The following is a 21,528-nucleotide window of genomic DNA, read 5'->3' as shown; positions in this document are numbered from 1 at the left end:
AATAATCTCTGGACCCCAGGACCTCTTTAAGTGGTTACAGACAATATCACAGTCATTTGGTGCATCAACAAGCGAGGGGGAACCAGGTTGTACTCCCTTTGCAAACTAGCCATGTTAGCTTGGGATAAAGTTTCAAAGCACAGTCTCACTCTGCAGGCTTCCTACATTCTGTCAGAGCAAACTTGTGTGGCATACAAGCTGAGCAGGTCCAGGGCAGATCCTCTGGAATGAAATCTAGATCGGGGGTCTTCCAAGATTTGATCTATCTGCGGGATGTTCCACAAGTAGACCTCCTTGTCTCCTGTCTGAGCAATCGCCTGGCAAGATTCTGTTCCAGGTTTTCATGCAAGAAGGCTTGGAAGATAGATGCCTTTTCCTTTCCTTGGGCAGAAATGTTCCAGTCTGTTTTTCCACTAATATCCAAGATACTTCTGAAGAGTCAGAAGGAACCCCCCCCCCCCGCCCCAGGTCATTGTGGTGACTCCCTTCTGGTCCAGGCAACCATAGATCTCCCCTTCTTTTGGAAATGGCTAGGGTCATTTACTACAGGCTTCCTCACAGACTGGATGTACTCACATAAAGCAAGGGTGTTTGATATTTCAGCACATCATTTAGCCTCAGTTGACTGTCTGGATCATACAATCATAATTCTTATTTAGTCACCTGTTTACTGAGGACGTGCAGCAGTTACTAATGGAGGCAAGAAAGCCTGTTACTAGAAAATCATACATTAGCAAATGGAAAAGATTTTCTAGTTGGTGCCAACATAATCGGCACACATTCAGAGACAGTTGTTCTCGGGTTCTGCGATATTTTTGTGAATTGCTATCCTGTGTCCTTTCTTATTCCTCTGTCAGGGTTGATTTCTTGGACATTTCAGCATGACTGCCCATGGATCCTTCTCTTTCATTGCAGTCTCATGTCAAATGTTCTTGAAAGGGGTTTTGCATAACAGGTCTCCAAGAAAAACCGTGGCCCCTCCTTGGGATCTTAATTTAGTTTTTTTAGAGAAGCTAACACTTGCTCCATCTGAACCAGGTAATCTTGCTAACTTGAGGTTCTTAACTTGAAAAACAGTTTTACTGATTGCTCTAACCTCTGCAAGAAGGGTATCTGAGTTACCTGCTCTTATGGTGAGTCAGTTGCAGCCACAAGAATTAAACTTAACAAGGCTTTGTTATGTCTAGGAAATTCAGATCCCATATTCCAGCTCAAAAAAAGTAATTTCCTTAGTTACACCCATTTGGTCACCCAATATTTCTGATAAGAGTACGCTGTACTGAATTTTTAAAATCCGTCAACTCATTACACTTCCAAAACATATGTTCCCAGTTACTTCTTTTTTCCCCATCATACCTCTAACATTTGCCATCTACCTCAGTCAAAATTATTTGGAGTCTGTTTGGGGTATAAATATACATATGCAAACACTTCAAAGCAAAAATCCTAAATCTTCTAGACTTTGTTGTATATTTCTCAAAGTCAAAGAAAACTTTATTGTCATTCAGAACTACACAGCAGTGTAGCTGAACAAAATTACAGTGCTTCATTCTCAATGCAGAAAACAGTTGCACATGTTTGGGAGTTCTTGATAAGTCCTCCCATTGTTTCATTGTGAATTCCTTATCCAGTCTCTGTTCCCAATCTTTTTTAACCTTCTCTGATTGATTCCTATAATTATTGTTTGGTATTTTATATGCCCTACTAATTATCCCTTTTCAACCCATGTATCTAGTAGGAATTTCTCAGAATTTTGGGATACATGGCATTGAAGATTCTTATGTTTTCCCTGGCTAGACTTCACATGAGGAAAATACAGTAGTACCTCAGATAAGTATGATTTCAGTATCTGTACACTCTGTCTTTTCAGATTCCAGTTCTGTTCTGTTTTTTTTTTTTTTTGCAGTCCACACCCTTCATTTTCCTTTCTGGTTCCCCTGCAGTCTGTTACTACAGATGCATCAGACCTAGCTTGAGGTGCATTTTCCAGTGAGGTAAAAAAAAACTGTAAGCTCTGTGGAATTCTCAAGACAGACAGTTGCACTTTAACAGCACTGAGGTATTGTCACTGATCATGCTTGGAAAAAAAAATTAAATCATTTGTGGTCTCCAGGACCTATGCAACTTTTCACATACACCACTACAGCGATGTGGTACGCATGCTAACAAGGTGGTACCAGATCTTACTGTCTTTGCAGACTTGCCTGGGAGATAGTAGCTCAGCTCATTTGACTCTTTAAGCTTGATAAATTCCGTCAGAGCAAACTCGATTGTAGACAAGCTCAGTAGGGTCAGGACAGACCACCACTTATGGAATCGTCACCCTAGGGTCTTTCAGGACTTGATCCAAGTTTGGAGAACACCTCATGTAGATATGTTTGCCTTCTTTTAAAACAGACAACTAAAGAAATTCTGCTCAAGGACTCCTTTTTAACAGGCCTGTAAGACATGATGTTCTCATTCCCATGGACAGGAATGTTCATGTATACTTTTCCACTGTTTTCACTGATATTAAAGGTTCATCTGAATATTCAGAAGGACTCCCCAGAAAATTGTGGTGGTGACTCCAATTTGGCCAAGGCAACAGTGGTTCTTCCTTCTTTTCAATCAGATGAAGGGCAAGTACCATGTGCTTCCCCACAGACAGAATTTACTCGCACAAGACAGGGTTTGTTTGATGCACCTCAACCTAAATTTTTTTCTTCTCACTACTTGGCTAGCAGAATTTTTATATCTTTTAAGCACCTATGTTGTTCTTAGTCAGTGTTTCAGTACTGATTCTTGGGTCTTCCTGCCATGCCGAAGCCTGTGTCTGGCCTGAATTCCATATTCTTTACATTATCACTGGTTGGCAGACATCCAAAGACTGACAACTGGACGTCATGGTATAGGAAGGTTATCTGTCAGTGCCATTTTCAGGTCCTTCTGAGCAGTGAATGGGTAGTCTGATGCCTGAGAGCAGCACAACCTCCCCAGTTGTCTGAATTTAAGTGAGAAGGAGGAAGAAAAAACTTAGGAGACAGAGAGTGTATGATGGAAATAAGACTCTGCAGAAAAAACTCTTCTACCCCCTTCAGGGAGGGAGATAAGTGGTCAGCATATAGAGAGGCTGGAGGGTGAAATATGTATTTCAATGCTGATCTACTCAAACATCTACAGTTATGGTAAATGGGACATAACGGTACTATGTCCTTCATAGTCAGTGTTGCTGTACTGATTCTTGTGAGGACTCCCAAAGCTAAAAGTTGGGTGATGGGTCATCTGTATTACCTTAGGAGATTTTGCAGGATGGCAGAAGAAAAACTTGCTGTAGCTGTGGAGATGTTGCCTAGATTATAGTGTTTTGTAAAGGTATGCACTGAGTTCCATGTGGCTGACTCTAGGATGGCCTAGGTGGGAATTCCTTAATATGTCCAGGTAAATCCCTTCCATGGAGAGAAAACGGAACTTAATGAGGTTAGGTATCCATTTAGAGATGCTTTGTCATAACACTGTTTACCATCTGTGAAAGGCACCAGCAAGTGCTCTGCTCATTAGGGCTTTTAGTCCTGTCTAGATAGCACCTGATCTTCTTGTGCACATCCAAGGAGTGGAGGACTTGCTCTACCCTTTTGTGTGAATTTGGGTAAAGAATGGTTGGTGGATAGTCTAGTTTAAAGTAAGTCCTGATACCACCTTACGCATAAAGGATGGTTTTGTTCTGAGGCTGACCCTATCCCTGTGAAGACAGTGATAGGTTCTTTACACATGAGGGCTTCTAGACCAGAAATTGTTTTAGCTGATATAACAGCTGTAAGAAAGCTGGTGGTCGGATACCCTGATCTAGTTGTTTGTCTTTGGACATCTGCCTGCTAGGGATGAGGTAAAGCCTGTGGATATTGGGCTTCTGTATGGCAGGAAGACCCAAGAATCAGTACTGCAACATTGATCCACTCAAACATCTACAGTTATGGTAAGGGGGACACAACTTTTTGTCAGGACAAACAGCAGGTTCTAAGGGAGGTGAAACAGATTGCCACTAGAAAGTCATATATGTACAGGTGCAAAAGATTTTCTCATTATAGCCAGTACAAGAACCATGACTCTCTTTGTGCCAAGCTGCCTGTGATTCTTGGTTATATATGAGAGTTATTGTCCTCCAGCCTTTCTTATTCCCCTAACTAGGTGCATTATCAGCCAGTTCTTTTTGTCTGCCTGGCCCATATCTGCCGACCTAGGAAATGGATGGCTTCTCCTTAGAATCTTAACTTTGCTTGAATGCCTACTCCTTCTCCATTTGAACCAGATTGTCAGGTGGATTTGATGTTCTCAACTTGGAAGACTGTTTTACTCATTGCACCGACAACTGCTTGGAGAGTATCTGAGTTACTAGCACTTATGGTGAGTCATCTCCACCTCATTTTTCACAAGTACAGGGTTCCTTTGAAAACCTTTTTATTTTATGCTTAAGTGGTCTAAGAGTTTTCTGTAAACCAAACTGTTTAGTTCCTTGACTTCTTTTTCTGAACCCAAAAATAATGAGAATAAAATCTCTTCTCATTCTGGATGCCCACAGGTAGCTCAGATACTACTTAGAGAAAAATTGAGCCTTCAGCTAAGCTACTTTTCTCCTACAAAAGTGAGAGGAAAGAACAATCAGTGCCATGGCAGGCTATTTCCAGATGATTGTCTCATACTAGTGCTTTTTGTTTTACTCACTATAATAAACCACTTCTAGGCAGGGTTAGGGCTCATTCCACAAGGGCTATGGATTCTTAGATGCCTTTCTGGAAAGGATGGGACTAGAGGTGTTCTGTAGGCAGTAACTTGGTCCTCTGTATATTCCTTTACAAAGCACTACAGACAGAATTTGTTTTCCAGATCCAAATCAAGCTTTGCTAGGCCCATTCTCTAAGGTCTCCTGGAACCTTACATGTTAAGTTGTCTAGCTCGCCTTCATTCTTGCTGGTTGGGATCGGAGCCGATCCTCGGCTCTGACTCGGCCATCTTCAATAGCTCGAGAGCTGTCTACTGGCTCAAGGCTACCCCATATCCCATGATGCCTGGCGCTAGTTATCTATATCTCATTTGCCGCTTCAGACTGCGAGATTTTCTTACTGGCTCAGGCTCATATACTTTATTGTATTTTTACTATTTTTACTAGGATTTTTCCCTTGCACTGTACCTATTTTTCTTAGTTGTACTATTCCCCTAGCTATATTCCCTAAATAGCTTCTATCCCTCCTGTTTTTTTCTTGAAAACTCGTTTTACTTAGAGAGTTTTCCCCACCCCTCCCTCTCCCTTCCTTTAGTGGTAGCCGTTTAAATTAGAGGCTAACCCTTTTTTGTCTTTTTCTAGTTTAAAAAAAAAAGAAAGAAATATAGAACGTTTTAGGTAGTGTCTGTAGTAGTAGACTTTTAGTGTGTGTTAGCTGTATAGTTTATAGTGTTTGTTAGTTATACCTGCTAACTTGTTTTTTGCTTGTGTGTGTGTGCATGTTTAACCTTGGTGTGTGTGTGGTAACATGTCCAAAGATACTAAAGTGTCCGGATTCAAGAAGTGTGACTCATGCTGTCAGAAGATGTCTCTGACAGATGGTCACACTTCTTGTGTCTACTGTCTGGGCGCGGTGCACCTGCAAGACTCTTGTTCAGCCTGTCATGCTTTCAGCCCAAGGGTCCTGCAGGAGTGCAAAAATAAGTTAATCCTTTGGGGTTTGCTTAAGCCACAGGATTCACTGGCTAAGGCTCAGCCTGCGAAATCCTCCAAGCCACCCAAGTCTTCGGCTCCTAGTTCTGAGCTGTCGTTGGGTGAAGCACCACCATCCGCCTCGGCTCCGGCCGGAGCCGATGTGCCTCCCTCACAGTCAGCTCCAACACGAACTTCGGAGCTGTCCGTGAGTCGAAAGAGATCTAGGTCTCCCCCTTGGAGTCGATACGCTCAGCTCCACGGTCGCCTCTGCTCCAATCGGAGCACAGTCATAGGTCCTCTCATTCATCTCGGTCCTCTAGACTTTTAGATCATGATTTGGAGAGAGTGGTCAGCAGCTTGCTGAAATCGCAGGCCCTAGCAAAAATGTTGTCCAGCCCCCATCAGGGGTCGGCTCCATCCACTTCTGCAGATATTCGTCCTCTGACTCCTCCTTTGAGTTCGGAGCCAGAGTTCGTTTGGGTTTGAGTCGTTGAACCGTCGGCTCTGATACCTTCTCCTTCGGTTTCGTCGTCAGCTCCGATCCCATCCTTGGTCCTGTCCTTGGAGGGATTTGGGCGCCGGGACTCCCTCGTCGGCTCCGAGGGGGCGAGTGGCATCGGACCCTTGTCCGGCCCCGCTCTCCCCCTCGGAGCTTCGGCGCAGGTGAGCTCGAATCCTACATCGGCTTTGGAACCATCCCCCTCAGTGCGGAGAGAGATTCCGATTTCTTCGGAACAGGAGTCTTCTTTGCATCCGGGCAGGGATGCCTTCGAGGTCATGAGGAGTGCACTGGCTCCTGAGCCAGTCCCACGATCAACCCCATCAGCTCCTCCCCCTATGGTGCCTGCATCTGCCCCTCCTCCTGACCCCAAGCGTGGGGAACCAGCGCTCCAGGGCACCCCTTTGGGTGTTTCTTCCTCTTCCGAGGCCTCCCCTGATCACTCAGAGGAGCCACCTCATAAGAGGAAGTGCAAGAGGAAGCGCATTGACTCCCCTGAGTCTGTCACATCAGATACCGATTTAGAGGATTCAGAAGGGTCCCCAATATCCCCCTCTGAAGATGTCTCCTTTTCAGACATCCTTGAAATCCTTAAGCAGAGGGGGAACTGGAATACCCTAGCCCCTTCCGAGGATGAGTCGGTATTTCTGGACGCGTTTGGTTCCCGACCCACTTATGTCTGTGGTGGCTCAGAAGGCGTGGTCAGCTCTAGACACAGTGGAACCAACCCCCAGGAGACCTGCTAAATTTATAACTGCACCTCAGGACAAACAGTTTTTAACTAAGGGCGTACCTGTTGATGCCATGGTGGTAGCAGCAGCCGCAAAGAAGAAGTTGGCAGAAACTTCGTCATCTGTCCATCCTCCTAACAAGGAGTCGAGGACTATGGACAGATATGGGAAGCAAATGTTTGCTTAGCGACCTTCTCTATGAGGTCTCTGAATTATTTGTGCCATTTCACCCGCCTTCAGAGGGATCTCCTTAAAGAGCTTGGAGATACCCTCCAAGATCCATCAGCTGAAGGGGCTCAAACTAAGGGGGCCTCCCAGCTGGCGACTCTGAATTCAGTTGTTAACTCCACCATGAGGCTCATTTCTTATGAAGCCGATGGTGCGAGTAGAGCCGGAGGCACGCATGGATGCGGCTATGTAATTTTGCGGAACCCTTCAGAGCGTCTTTCACCAATACCCCCTTTGATGGCTCCACTCTCTTTGGATCACAAGTGAAGGACACACTAACCAGATGTGAACAGGAAGGCAAGACTCTTTCTGCCGTGGGAGTCCATTTTTCCACTTCTTCCAGATCATACCCCAAGGGTCAGAAGAGTGGAAAAATGTGGTTCCGCAAATCCCAGGGAGCCTTGCCTGACACACGTGGTGAGTTCCCCTCCAGGGGCACAGGAGGGAACAATAACAGACACCACCCTCGTGGCAGGGTGGGGGTCCACAGAACCAGGGCAGCAGAGAATCCTTCTTTGAAAAGCCCTTTCAGCATCCCTGAAGGGTTGCCCGGCTGCCCACCTCTGGAGGCAGTCGGGGGAAGACTTTCACTGTACCCCAAAGCCTGGCAGAATCTAACTCAAGACAAGTGGGTACAGTCAATCATATCCGGAGGTTACAGAATTCCGTTTGCTCAACCCCCGTTACCGTCAAACAAGTCCCTTCCAGTTGTTCCACCCTAATCTAAGGGACCAAGCAGCCAAAGAAATTTCAAAGCTGCTACACAAAAGGGTCATCCAGGAAGTTCCAGCAGACCAGATCGGATCTGGAACTTACTCAAGGTTCTTTTTGGTACCAAAAAAGACAGGGGACTGGAGACCCATTCTGGATCTCAGCAGACTAAACAGGTCTGTACAAAGAACAAAGTTTCGGATGGTCACGCTACAGTCCATTCTACCCTTCCTGGGTCAGGACAGTTGGATGTGCTCTATAGATCTTCAGGATGCATACTACCACATCAAAATGCACAGGCGCTCCAGAAGATTCTTTCGCTTCCGGCTGGGGGCCAGTCATCATCAATTCAGAGCTCTGCCCTTTGGTCTCACCACAGCCCCCAGGGTGTTCACCAAATGCATGGCAGTGGTTACGGCTCACCTAAGACGTCAGGGATTCCAGGTGTTTCCATATCTAGATGACTGGCTCCTCACTGCTTCCACCAGGCATCACCTCCTGTAAGCCAGGGACTACACTATCAAAACTTGCTCCAGGCTAGGTATTACAATAAATTTCGAAAAAGCTGCATTGTTGCCCTGTCAGCATATCACTTATATAGGCACAAATCTAAATACCAGGAACATGTTTGCGAACCTTCCACCAGACAGGATATCACTAATTCGCCAGCAAGTACAGATTTTATTAACATGCAAAACGATTCAAGTCAGGTTTGTCCTCCGAACACTGGGTTCCATGGCATAAGCAATTCTTCTTGTCCCCCTGACCCACTTTCACATGAGAATCCTCCAGTGGCTTCTATTCACATAGTGGTCCTTCCAACAGCTTCCGATGTCTCACAAGATTATGATCACAGAAGCATGCAAGAAGCACCTCGCTTGGTGGATGGTCTCCCCATTAGTGTCCCAGGGCAGACCATTTGTGCTACCCCCTCCAGTCGCCACAGTGACCACAGACGCCTCCCTGATAGGGTGGGGGGGGTATTATCAGGGCAGAACAGTCCAAGGCACCTGGCAGCCTCACGAGTACCATTTGCATATAAATGTCTTGGAGATGAGAGTCGTGTTTTTAGCATTGCAAGCCCTTCAGGACTCTCTCCCTCCCTCCCGGGACCATTGCAATTCAAAAGGACAAATATGTCAGTGGTGTGGTACATCAACAAGCAGGGCGAAACCAGGTCCTATCCTCTATGTCGAGAAGCACTCAGACTCTGGCAGTGGGCGATCTCTTCCCAACATTTTCTGATCGCAACGCACATCCCTGGGAATTCCAACGTCATCGCAGACAGGCTCAGCAGAGCAATTCTCATGCCTCATGAGTGGTCTCTGAATCAGGTAATTGAGGAACAAATCTTTCGCAAATGGGGGCAGCCTTGCTGCGACCTGTTTGCCACACCTTTCAACAGCAAGTGCAGCAATTTCTTCTCCCTTCTTCCACTTCCCGGCCACTCCCCCAGAGATGCTCTAGTCCACGATTGGCCTCAGGGACTTCTTTACGCTTTCCCTACATTTCCCCTAATACCCAAACTCATACAGAGAGCAACTGCGTTGGATTGCAAAATGATCCTCGTTGCCCCTTACTGGCCTCGACAGATATGGTTCCCATTCCTGCATCATTACCTTCTCGAGCAGCCTTGGATTCTGGATCCTATTCCAGCTCTACTGATTCATCAGTTGGGCAGACTGCATCGATCCCTTCAAACACTCCAGCTCACAGCTTGGTTGCTCCACTTCCAACCTTAGCCAGGCTTCCTAATATTTCCTCCTCTGTGCGGGAAATTATCATCTCATCGCACAAATCCACAACTAGGAAAACTTATGCTAGCAAGTGGAAACGTTTTTCTTGCTGGGCAGAGGCTAAGAATATAGATCCCTTTTCAGCCCCTGTCCACGAGATTTTGGAATTTTTAGTGGAACTCTTTCATTCTGGTTCCGCTTCTGCTACAATCAGGGTTCAGCTAGCTGCCATTTCGAATTTTCACATTGGGTTGTCTTCTAATAACATCATGTCTCATAAGCTGTGTAAAGCCTTCCTCAAAGGAACCACTCTGCTTAGGCCCCCAGTTAGGGATCCCCACCTCCGTGTGATCTAAATTTGGTGCTAGCTTCCCTAATCTTGCCACCTTTTGAACCTGCAGTGTCATGCTCCATCAGGTTTTTATCCTGGAAGACTCTTTTTCTGATAGCCATTACTTCTGCTAGACGTGTTTCGGAGCTTCAGGCTCTATGTATTCGTCCTCCATACTTAGTCTTTCATAACGATAGGGTCGCTCTAAGGACCAATCCTTCCTTCCTTCCTAAGGTCTGTTCACAAAATAATTTGAATCAGTCCATAGACCTTCCTGTGTTCTTTCCTAATCACACCAATAAGGCAGAGTATAAATTGCACCAGTTGGATGTTCACAGACAGCTGCGTTTTTATTTGCATAGGACAAAGGACATCAGGAAGTCGGACCAACTCTTCCTTTCCTATGCTTAGGGCAGACAGGGCCTTCCAGTCTCAAAGGTAACATTATCTAGGTGGTTGTCTCACATTATTTCATTCATTTACCAACTGAGAAACAAAGAATTATCTATCAAACCTAAAGGCCACTCTACTAGGGCATTGGCCACCTCGGTGGCCTTCCAATCTAGGTTGCCCATGAAATCTATCTGTGCAGCTGCTACGTGGGCTAACCCACATACCTTCATTTTTCATTACAAACTAGACATTGCTTCCAGAAACAGAGCTGATTTTGGTTCCACTGCTCCGAAGAGTCTGTTCCATTGAGCCACCCTGGATAGTAGGTGCTAGGGACGCTGTCCCAACCAGCAAGAATGAAGGCGAGATAGACAACTAAACATAAAGAAGTTATGTACCTACCATAACGTTCCATGTTAGTTGTCTTCTTCTCACCTTCTTTCTTGTGTCCCACCCTCCACCCCCCTATCCTAGTGGATCTAGAGGAGTTGCCTTTTTTTTCAGATTTCATTGGCTGAACCTTCTCTGGTTGTCCTTTTCTGCTTAGATAGCGTCACAGTTAGGCCCAAGGGGCTACTAGGGCAGAATTATTTCTTAGTTATGTCTGGAATAGCTTTTTCAAACGAGATCTGGGTAACTAGCGCCAGGCATCATGGGATATAGGGTAGCCTCGAGCCAGTAGACAGCTCTCAGGCTATTGAAGATGGCCGAGTCGGAGCCGAGGATCTGCTCTGATCCCAACCAGCAAGAAAGAAGGCGAGAAGAAGACAACTAACATGGAACGTTATGGTAGGTACATAAATTCTTTTTATTTGCCTCCTCTTTTTTAGTTCTCTAAGTTATGGTAATCAGCCTAAACAGCTTGAGTTACTGCAGCAATGGTCTGTAGTAGTACAGTTGTATAAATAAACTTACCATGATAGTAGATGTTCTAATATATTATTGTTACAGTAGCTGCCCCTCAGCCCCATCATTTTGTCTGTTCTTCTTTTTGGGTTGCTGGGGTATGGCTGTATAAACCCCTGTGTATATAATTTACTATTGGGTTTGTTTCCTACCATTATTCTTTAAGGGTTGTTGTCCCCTTTGTCAAGACATTAAAGATTGTTTCTGATAAAGTGAGTAGAAGGTGCCTTTAAGCTTTGAAAACTTGCTGGTTAATGGGGTCAGGACATAGATTAGGCTATTTGTAACAGTGATCTATTAGAACATATACTATTATGGTAAGTTTACTTACACACCTATAGTATGTCTCTCCAGCATTCCCTTCATTTTGTTTTTTAGGCAGCAACAACAGAGTTGATCTAGATAATGTGCTTTCCAACCTTTTTGCCAATCAATACTTAAGCTGATGAGAGATCTGAGTCCCTGCAGTGAAGTAGGCATGTGTTTCGGAACAGTGCGATGACAGCCCTTTTAGCTTTTGCTATTGATCTTTTACACATGATTCTTCACTGTTTGGATAGCTGTTGCCACTTACCATTTAGTTTGTGAGCCTTATATTTGAAATCTCTTTTATCTGTGAATCTGATACATTTCTGATTTATGTATTGCAAGCCACTGTCCACTACAAGAACGTCAGGTACTCACACCCCTGTCTTGAGAATAAAGACTTAAATTTGCTAATCAGACTTGCACTTGTGCCTGTTAGTTTGATCATTTCAGAGAAATTTGAATAGTAATCCACAGAGATAAGAAAACTTACTGTTATGAAGTGTGAACTTCTCTGAAGTGTGATAGTGCTGTCATCCACAGCTTTTGATAAGCTCAGGTTTGTTTCTCTTAACAGTTTGACAGTGCAGGCAGTTAATGCTGTGAGCTGTTCGTGAGCTGATTCCTGTGGCACAGGGCTTGATTTCATCAGCCTCCATTTGCCTACTGTTTGACTTTGAGCAAGTCACTTAACCAGACAGTGTTTTATGGTATTTGAGAAAATGGGCTAGGCCTCCTCAGTGGTCTCCTAGATCACATACATAGTATGTATATATCTATGAACTGTCTGCCTGCCTGCCTAAGTAGCCTGGCCTTTCTTTCATTCATTCTTATACCACAAATTATGTCTTTTTAAAAAAATCTAGCAGCTCACAAACTTTACAGTTGATGGGTTCATCTCATAAAACACATGTATCTCTCTGCAGCACGTTATGTGGTTGTAAAAACAAATGTTTAATAAATGGAAGGAAATTAATGGAAGTTTTTCTCCAAGTGATACTTACTATCTTGCCTTTTTCATCATATAGACAAGTAGAACAGTTAAATACCTTCATGATTTTCCCATTGTAATGTCATGTAATAATGCAGCACACTGAATCCCTTTCAGGATTTTCAGCTAATCCACTTGCAGTAATGACTAAATCAAATTTCTGAATCAAGATATTCCAGTTTTCAGCAGGTATTCCAGGAAGATGTGCCTGAACTCTCTTTCCGCTGAGAAGTATACTTCTGCACATAGAAACTCTTGAAAGCAAATGTATTCCTCCTTCACTTTGTCTTTTTCAGGTTTGGCAGATATTTTACCACTGTGACATAACGTCATGTCTAGAGGTTTAATAAATAAAATACATAGTCAGTGTATCTGGTCTAATCTCCATGAGGTCTGTACTGAAATTAATTTCCTTAGGACTTCTGCGTACTGTACGACATGTGATTCACTGTTGTTTAAAGATATGTACCCACATGTTTGATAGTTATCTCGTAACTGTACTACATCTTTCCCTGAAATTGTGTTTCTGGGCTTCTAGATTTTGCAACAGATGGGCATATACATTGCTTTCAATTTATAGCAGTGTTATTTTTTCATTATACTGCAGGGTTGTTGAAATAGCATTTCTGTATAGCCACTTAACTAGGACGTTGCCCTCCTCCCCACCCCCTGTCTGTGTCTGTCTCTCTCTGTAGAATGCTTCTGATGCATTGTTACATTAACTGAGGTGAGGCTGTCATACAGTGTTGCACTTTGGACATGATGTTAATGTTTGCTATGATGCTGTAGTTGGAATCAGAGTAGCACTAATGGAACTCCACTCTGTTTTCTTCACGTCTGATTTGAAAGGTAAAATGGTTTGAACATCAGTGCATTTAATGTGTTTTGTTGGACTCTCGATGCTCTTCAGCAGGTAGTTTAGAGCTTGAGTTTGATGCATTTCTGCTAATTTAAGTAATTTTTATGTGTTTCATACACAGGAGCAATTTATTGAGTTATGTAAGACCTTGTACAATCTCTTCAGTGATGATCCACAGGAGCAGGAGTTGTACCACTCAATTGCAACCGTGGCTAGCCTTCTTCTGAAAATGGGTGAGGTTGGCAAGAAATTTACAAACACAAGTGCCAAGAGAACAGAAAACAATGACATGAGCAATGTTGTCTCCACTCAAAGCAAGGAACAGCTGACCAGTCCAGACTCAGGGCAGGCTATTTTGATACAATGTCAAGTGAAAACGAGTTCAGATGGAGAGACTGCTGGCGACAAACATGCTCTGAAAGGGCAACTGGAGAACATGAGACTTGCAGAAGGAGAGATAGGAATTTCTCCCTCACAACTGGCATCTGATGAAGAGATGAAAGATGATACTTCAATGTCGTCATATTCAGTAGTAAGTTCAGGGTCCCTTCAGTGTGAAGATATTGCAGATGACACTGTCCTTGTAGGGTGTGACACAGCTACCGCTATACAGAAGTATAGCTCCATTGATGTGGATTGGTCCATTAGCTTTGAGCAGGTATTGGCTTCAATGCTTACAGAGCCACCTCTAGTGGACTATTTTGAAAAAAAGCAGGATATCAGATCCAGGATTGAAGCTTGCAAACAGCAAAGGGCAATAGAAAGGCAGCTTAGTTCCTCTAGTGACTATGAGTTGTCAGTTTTAGGTTAACAAGTATAAAATGACAGATTGTCATAAAGTTGAAGAAAAGCAGATTGCCGGGATTATAAGCTGCTTTGTGATTTAAAGTCAACATGCAAAACACATTTACACAACTTACAGAAACACAAAACTATGTGCAGCACATATGTATTTGTTCATAGTGCAACTTGTAACTTCCAGTACTATTACCTCTGCCTCCCAATGCCAGTGTGGTTGCTTTAGGGACAGCTGAATTAATACATGACTGGATATGCTACACAAAAAGGGATCCACAGACCTTGTCTCAGCTTAAAATGTATCGTTTATGAACTGTATAGCATAACTTGTTTATTTTTCTGTTCTTGTCCTATTGTATTTTTACATTCATAGAAGAAAAATCTTCAGTTTTTCTGCTTCAGACTTTGTGTGACACTTGCTAACAGCAAAGCAGAAAACATGAGTGTGTTCATTTCACAGGTTTTTGGATTTAATCATGTTGACATAAGGTAATGCAGGACTTCTTAGTATTGGCATTGTGATTTTTGTACCTGTATGTTTGAGGCGTGTGCTCATTAATGCACTGCTGTAGAGTAGATAATGCAGAGAACCAATCTGCTGAATAATTTAGCTGTGCATGTCATACTGTCTGTATTGCATACTTCCCATTACATGTGAGTGCATGTTTCTACAGTTTCACAAATACAAGTACTACACAATCCTTGTATATGTATAATGCAGAGTTTCAAAAGTACTTGTACTTCACAGATTATGTGTATGTGCACTCCACAGTTCCACAAGTACATGTATTACACAGTGCATGTGTTTGTGTATTGCACGGTCCAACAAGTACTTGTGCTACAGTTCATGTGTATGTGTGCTTCACGGTTTACAAGAACTTGGGCTACACAGTCCCCATGCATGTGTACTGCACAGTTCCACAAGTGTGTGTACTACACAGTCCATTTGTATGTGTATTGCACAATTCTGTACACATGAAATGGACAATTCTGCATGTACCTGTTCTACAGTGGACAACATTTACTGTACAAATCTACATGTAAATAGTGCTGCCCAGCCCAAGTGTACATGTACTGTAGAGTTTCTCGTGCCATCTGTAGTACAATCAAATTTATTGTCAGCATATATTAGTGCTTTAAAGTCTCAGGTGTGATGTATTACTAATGTCTTTGTTGTAACATATTGATTTTGTATACTGTGCTACTAAATACAATGCAAAGGGTGTTAAAAAACACCTGTGTACAATGCTTAGACAAAATTTCTCTACTTCCCCTTTTCAGTCATGTGTCTTTTCCTGATGTGAAAAACTTTTCTTTCTTTTTTCTGTGCAGACCCAGTAAATATTTAGGGTCCTTTCAAAAAGCATCCTTTCTGACTTTTCTAGAGCAATCCTAGAAATATCTAGGTTCCTTTATTAGGAAGAGATGTGATCACATGTTGACTTCACTAAGCTGAGATCTTTGTAATTCTGCTAGGAGTACCTCATCCAGATAGTAAGGTAAAGGCTTAGTGAGACTATAGGATGTTTATCCCATTTTTGCTATGTGTATGTGTCTGTGTGTGTGTCTGTCTTAGTTATGGCAAATAAATGCACCTGTGAACTAATAAGATCTGTTGTAATGCAGTTGTGACCTTATGATCATAATCACATTAGCCATATAATCTGTTTAAAAAAACAGAGGTTTTAAATTGCAGATGTATTAATATTTATTAAACATACCTTTACTCTTTCCTAATTTTTCAGTAGTAACACCCTTCTGTGGACAGGACTCTGAGGAAAGTGCTATTAAGTATATAACTTTCTGATGGACATAGTACAACTACTTCAGGTTCTTCAGAGTCAGTCACTCTTAAGTTTTTGTAACTAACAGTATGTATTTATTCTGTCAGAAATTTAATCCAGACAAATACCACCCTAACATCATTAAGTTAAATACCCAAAGTTAATGTACAGAGGGCAAATCACAATTAATACTTCAACCAGTACTGTATGTAGCAGAAATTAATGCTAACAACATCTGTCCGACAAAGGAAAAAAAAAAAAGGTTTGCTATGGAAGCAATGTGTTTCTTAAACTACAGTTGGGCTTCCTGGATGCAGTATTAAAGAAAGATAGTGCTTTCTGTTTGAACTGTTTACAAGTTAGTGGATCAAAGACTGGTCACGTAAATTTGTGTAATTTTATGTATATGATGGCTGGCATATTTCATTACCCTCTCTTTTGTGTCTTGAGTTTTCATCATGTATTTCTGTGTGCACACATTTTCTGTGGTTGAATTAAATAAATTCATGTTTCTTTTACGAGATTTCCCATGGCAGTGCAGAGGGTAATAGAGCTTTTTCCTGCACCCTCTAACCCAAACTTGTATATCAAACTCTCCATATCGCCCGTGTTGGAGCTTACCTCAAGAATGCATCTGATTGAAAGCTGCCACAGATATTTGATAAACTGACTGTTCTGCACTTTACATTTTATTGTTGTGATATCATTAACAAGTTTTCTGTTTTACAGAACACCACACTCCATACCCATAGCAAAAAATGTCTGCAGGTAAGCAGTCTGCAAGGCATTTAAAAAGGTGCATTAGAGGTGCAGTGGGTATATTGTGTCTGCATTAGCCAGAAATTAAAATGTGCCAAAATTAATTGCCGCAAATAAAAGAAAGAAAAAGAATGATAGTGGTAAATAACTGTGGCAGATGCACAATAAGGTGAAGTATATTATTGCAGATACTGTATGAATATTTTTACAGTAGAAACAAAGATTTTGTTTTTCCATTTGCATTTTAAGGAAAGGATACTTCAGAAATGTTCTTTGTGGAACATATATTTCACTTTATTATGAAGCAGTTGCTTGCACAGTCTGCCGTCATATTTGAGGTGGCAAAGTGCTATTTTTTCCATGCTTACTAACTGTAGCATACCCAGTCATGTATATTGTTCTTTAAAAATGTGTTATATTGGGGCTCACATTTTTGGGTTTATGAATCACTGGTTTGATTCCTTTAATGTAAAGTTACATGCTGCTGTTAAAGTCACTGTACAATTTTTCATCTGCTTTGACCAACTTTTCTGGTGCCTGAGTAGTGTCTTTAAACTGACATTTTTATAATAAGTAATAAATTTGTTTTAGTTTGTGAACTACTGTGGTTGTATTGGCTATTTGCTTGAGGATTTGTTTGTGCTCTGTAGACAGATAGCCAGTAACAATTTCTGAGCTGCTTGTTTGACAGTACATCTTTTCAGACACTCATATGCAGAAACGGAACTGGGATGAGTAGATTTTTTTTGTACTGGCGCTTTAGTTCCCTGGTCATTTTAGCAGTAGCCACAGATGTGATGTGCTTTTTGGTATGAAGAGATGTCCCTTTGATGTGTGAGGCGAGGCATGAGGTAAAAAGCTGAAAGTTTCTCATTGTGCTGCAAACCACTACACTTACCCACTGATCAAAATTCTGTTTCCTGTTTTTTTCGTTTATATAGTGGACTGGTATTTATAGCTACTAACCCCGCTATGAATTATTTTCTGGTTGGCAAGTTAAAACATTTGTAATTCATTTACAAGAAACATTATTAGTCACAAAACAGAGAGCTGCAAGTTTTTTTAAATAGATCAATTTCTGTAAAAGAAAGCAGATAGATTTTTCCATTCATGACCAAAAATTTTCTCTCAAACATACTGCCTTTAACAAAACCTTAGACAAGGGTATTACAATGATCTTTGCTTTGCTTGTTTGATACATAAATTGTGAATGTGTTAGACTTTCCTTATGTTTCTGTTTCCTTCTGGATAAAAATATTTTTAATTTAACTCGGCAATGGTTTACATATACAGAGTCCTTGCTTTGTGAGGGGAAAGGCATGACACTGTTGTATTTTAATATGCATTTTTGTATTCAAACATGCATTGTAGAACAGGTAGGCCAAGATTTCATATCATTATTTTTCCAAGCATAAATATTCCTAGGAAGAAGTAACATTTAATAAATAACTAGACATTCCACAATTTTGAGAGAATATTTAATATTTAGCCAATCAGTTATGCACTTTTCCAGTCCAGAGCACTCTCGATGCTTTCTTTTGGCTTCAGATGTAACACGTAAGACAATCTGGTATGGCATCCATGTTAAAGTTTAAATGTGCTTTGGTTTGAAAAGTAGGATTTTAAGTATGCATCTTCACTGCCTGAAAACTCCCAAGTACCAGATGAATGGGGTCTGCTAAACAAGGTTTACTTTTCATACCACCTTTGCTACAATGTGCTGTTCTGATGTCCTCGTATTTATATACTACTTGTCTTTGAACTCCTCAGCCCAAGTCATGCTTTTTATATTGCTATTATCAACTTGTCACACTATAAAGCATGACATTTTAATAATAAATTTCTGTTGACAGTGGCAGTTTTATGTTTTAAAGCACACATTTTAAAGTTAAAAAAGTGATAGTTTTGTTTATAGAGCATGTAAAGTCACCCCCATTCAAATAAATGTACATATTAATTGTAGTAATAATAATAAGCTGTAGTATTTCTGATCTGCCAAATGAGAATAGCGGTGTGTCAGTATATTTCTTTAGGGTTGAACCTTTGTATTCCTGTTAATATTAAGGTTTTGCTGACATTTATTCCTGATATAATACTAATACAGACTCCTTGGAGCACATGCACTTTTAGTTTACTTGGTTTTATTGGAATTTTTACAGTTGCTTTAAAAATTATTTTGAAGCCATAATCATAGCTAGCAGAAAATGTAAGGCACTTCACACTGCTCTCTTCTAGCATGAACTTTTTTTTTGTTGTTATACTCTTGTTTATTTGACATTGTGACATGACTGTATAACCAGTCTGGATTTTGGAATGTAAAGCATGTTAATTCTAAGTTCATGTCTGGTTACCCTATTAGTACAACTGAGATGTTTTGGGTCAGATGACTGTGGAAGACTAAGTTGGGTACTTACATATTATCGCAACCACATTTGTCACTGGATTACCGGCTGGTTTCCAATCCTGAAGAAATACGCCCCGTAATGGTTTTAAAAAGTTACATGGTGTGTTTTCTTTAATCGTACAGGCTCTTTTCTGGACTGTTATCAATATAATGTACAAAGCCCCTACTGTCGCTGTTTGTTTATGCAGTGTACTGACAGCATGTCGGTTATTGCAACTCCGCTCGCTGAACATTCCTTTCTTCCTGCCAGCAAATGCGGTCAAGTAACAGTTAGACTTACATTTTGGCCATCACAGCTGTGTCATTATTGTACTGTGACTGGTATAATACTCTGTTTTGCTTACTTTAACAGACATGTAGCGTGACACGTAAGTTTCCTCAGGAAAAAAACACTGTTTAGAAGAAGTAGTAACTGCGCTTGCTGAGAAATTCCCACCGCAGAGAAACAGAAAGACATAGTGACAGTGATCAACATCGTTGCAACACTACTCATGACAGTAATCAATGAAGTACTATGTGGTTTTCTCCGAACATGCCAGTGCAGACAACACAGCATGCACTGTTAAAGACAACTACACCATGTAACATTTTTATCATGACATTAACACCATTGTGTAGGGACAGGACCTGTTCAGTTAATTTAGCATTAAGTTACAGTAACCAGGAAAATGGCATGACATGCTGCTGCCAGGGAAGTGCATGCATAGACAGCTTCAGTGTTTTTCTAATTTTTATTCATAGCCCTGCATAAAAGACCCTTCCTTGTCAAAGCAAACACATTGTCTCCCATTTTTAAAACATTACCGGTCACATTTCACTATCAGGAAGCAACCTTTATGATCGCAAAAATCTGGTTGCGGTAATACGTAAGTACCCTAAGTTGTGTTTTGTCACATGCCTGCAAATTTGTGGTACTGTAAATTGGATTAGAGAAAATCTGTAGGAAATTTAAAACACTGCCTGCTTCACAGATCGGGGCATAAACTAACTTATTCTCCCTGCATCATCCTGTGGAAAATAAAATAAATGTGTCATGCTCACTGTAAAACGTATAACCATTCATGATACAGGTGAATATGTAAATGTGTAATTTCATGTCTAGCACAAGCCAGCCCCTTTCAGTGAGGGCAGGTTAAGGTGAGTTGTCTTAAGTGTCATTGATTTTATGTGTGGTCATGTTGCATTTTATTGTTAAGTGTAATTTGCTTTACTGTAATGTTACATGCATGCTTTAAGTGCGTGGAGCTTTAGAGTAAAATAAATAAAAATACAAATGAATGTAAGCATAGTTATAATATAGTAATTCCATATATTTGCATATGCAGATGCAAAGTAGGCCTATAATGCAGCACAGTAATTGAAATGTCAACTGCCCTAATATGTATTACATATTTTACAGTATGTCAAATAACAGACATTATTGTAGTTTTTTTCAGAGGAAAATGCTGATATTCTTTATATCAGAAACAAACAGTCCAAAGGAAAACCTTCCAAAACACTAAGCATCAAAAATGACTGAAGAATATCAAATCAGACAGGCTTATGAAGTCTCATACCCATTTTCTTAGCAAAATGTTTGCTATTTTATCTTTATTTTATTTCATTAAACCTAAAGTGATGGCCTTCAGTCATTCTTGGTGCTTCATTTTTGGAAAGTTTTCCTTTTGTTTTTGTAGCTTTGTAAGGATGGTACACAGTGGGTAGGAATATAAGTTGGTTGAAACTCCCACTCAGTCAGATATTTCAGGTTGACAAACTGCAGTGATTCACCTTTAAATTCTGATCACGTTTTCTTCAGAGTACTTTGCTTTATACCATCCAGCTTATTATTTTTCTAGCTGGATTTTCTTAGTAACCATGTCCTCCAAGTCAGTCATTTTACTAACTAATAAATATTATTCTTTGTAAAGAATTAATGTGGGATAAAAACCTCAGGTCATGTTAAATAGTTTAAACTATTTAATGCAATCAGCTACTGGGACCTATCTGCTTATTAATTTGTGACACACAACTCAGAATTATTCACATTTTATCTTGCTCCTGAAGTCTTCACATGTATGTATTTAAGCTATTTTGCAATCAGTTTTTGTGGTATTTGTTGTATATGGAAGTGTAGAAGACAGATAATCTGCCTTTACTAATAAAAATTAAATTATTTTAAATAAAGTACTGGTAAAAACAAACTCAAGGATTGTCTTTGTTGTTGTCATCTATTTTGTTTTCCACATCACAGTACTAGATGTATATAATGGAATTTATGACTGGTATTTTTCTTCATTTGCTAACCAAGTTAAGTGGAATGGCTTTCTTTATGTAACATTTCAGTCACAAGGAAATTCATGCTAGGATAGCTTAGAGTAACTGTTTTAGTTAATGTGTATGTGAGTAATGTACACAGGATGTTTGCAGCAGTCATGATTT

General features: G+C 41.0%; 1 protein-coding gene across 3 annotated transcripts in view; it reads left to right on the top strand.

Moving 5' to 3' along the window:
* The window catches only part of TBC1D9B (TBC1 domain family member 9B), a 2,477,681-nt gene extending 2,456,386 nt beyond the window's left edge, over positions 1–21,295 (top strand). For all 3 annotated transcript variants that reach the window (XM_044069590.1, XM_044069591.1, XM_044069593.1), the window contains one exon: positions 13,484–21,295. In XM_044069590.1, coding sequence (XP_043925525.1) covers positions 13,484–14,173 — 690 coding nt within the window. In that variant the 3' untranslated portion in view covers positions 14,174–21,295. The remainder of the gene's footprint in view (positions 1–13,483) is intronic.
* Positions 21,296–21,528: the final 233 nt, after the last annotated feature.

This window comes from Protopterus annectens, chromosome 4.part0 (genome assembly GCF_019279795.1).
Source record: "Protopterus annectens isolate FY-2018-M chromosome 4.part0, PAN1.0, whole genome shotgun sequence".
Classification (NCBI taxonomy): domain Eukaryota; kingdom Metazoa; phylum Chordata; order Ceratodontiformes; family Protopteridae; genus Protopterus; species Protopterus annectens.
This window is presented reverse-complemented; position numbering and strand designations above follow the sequence as displayed.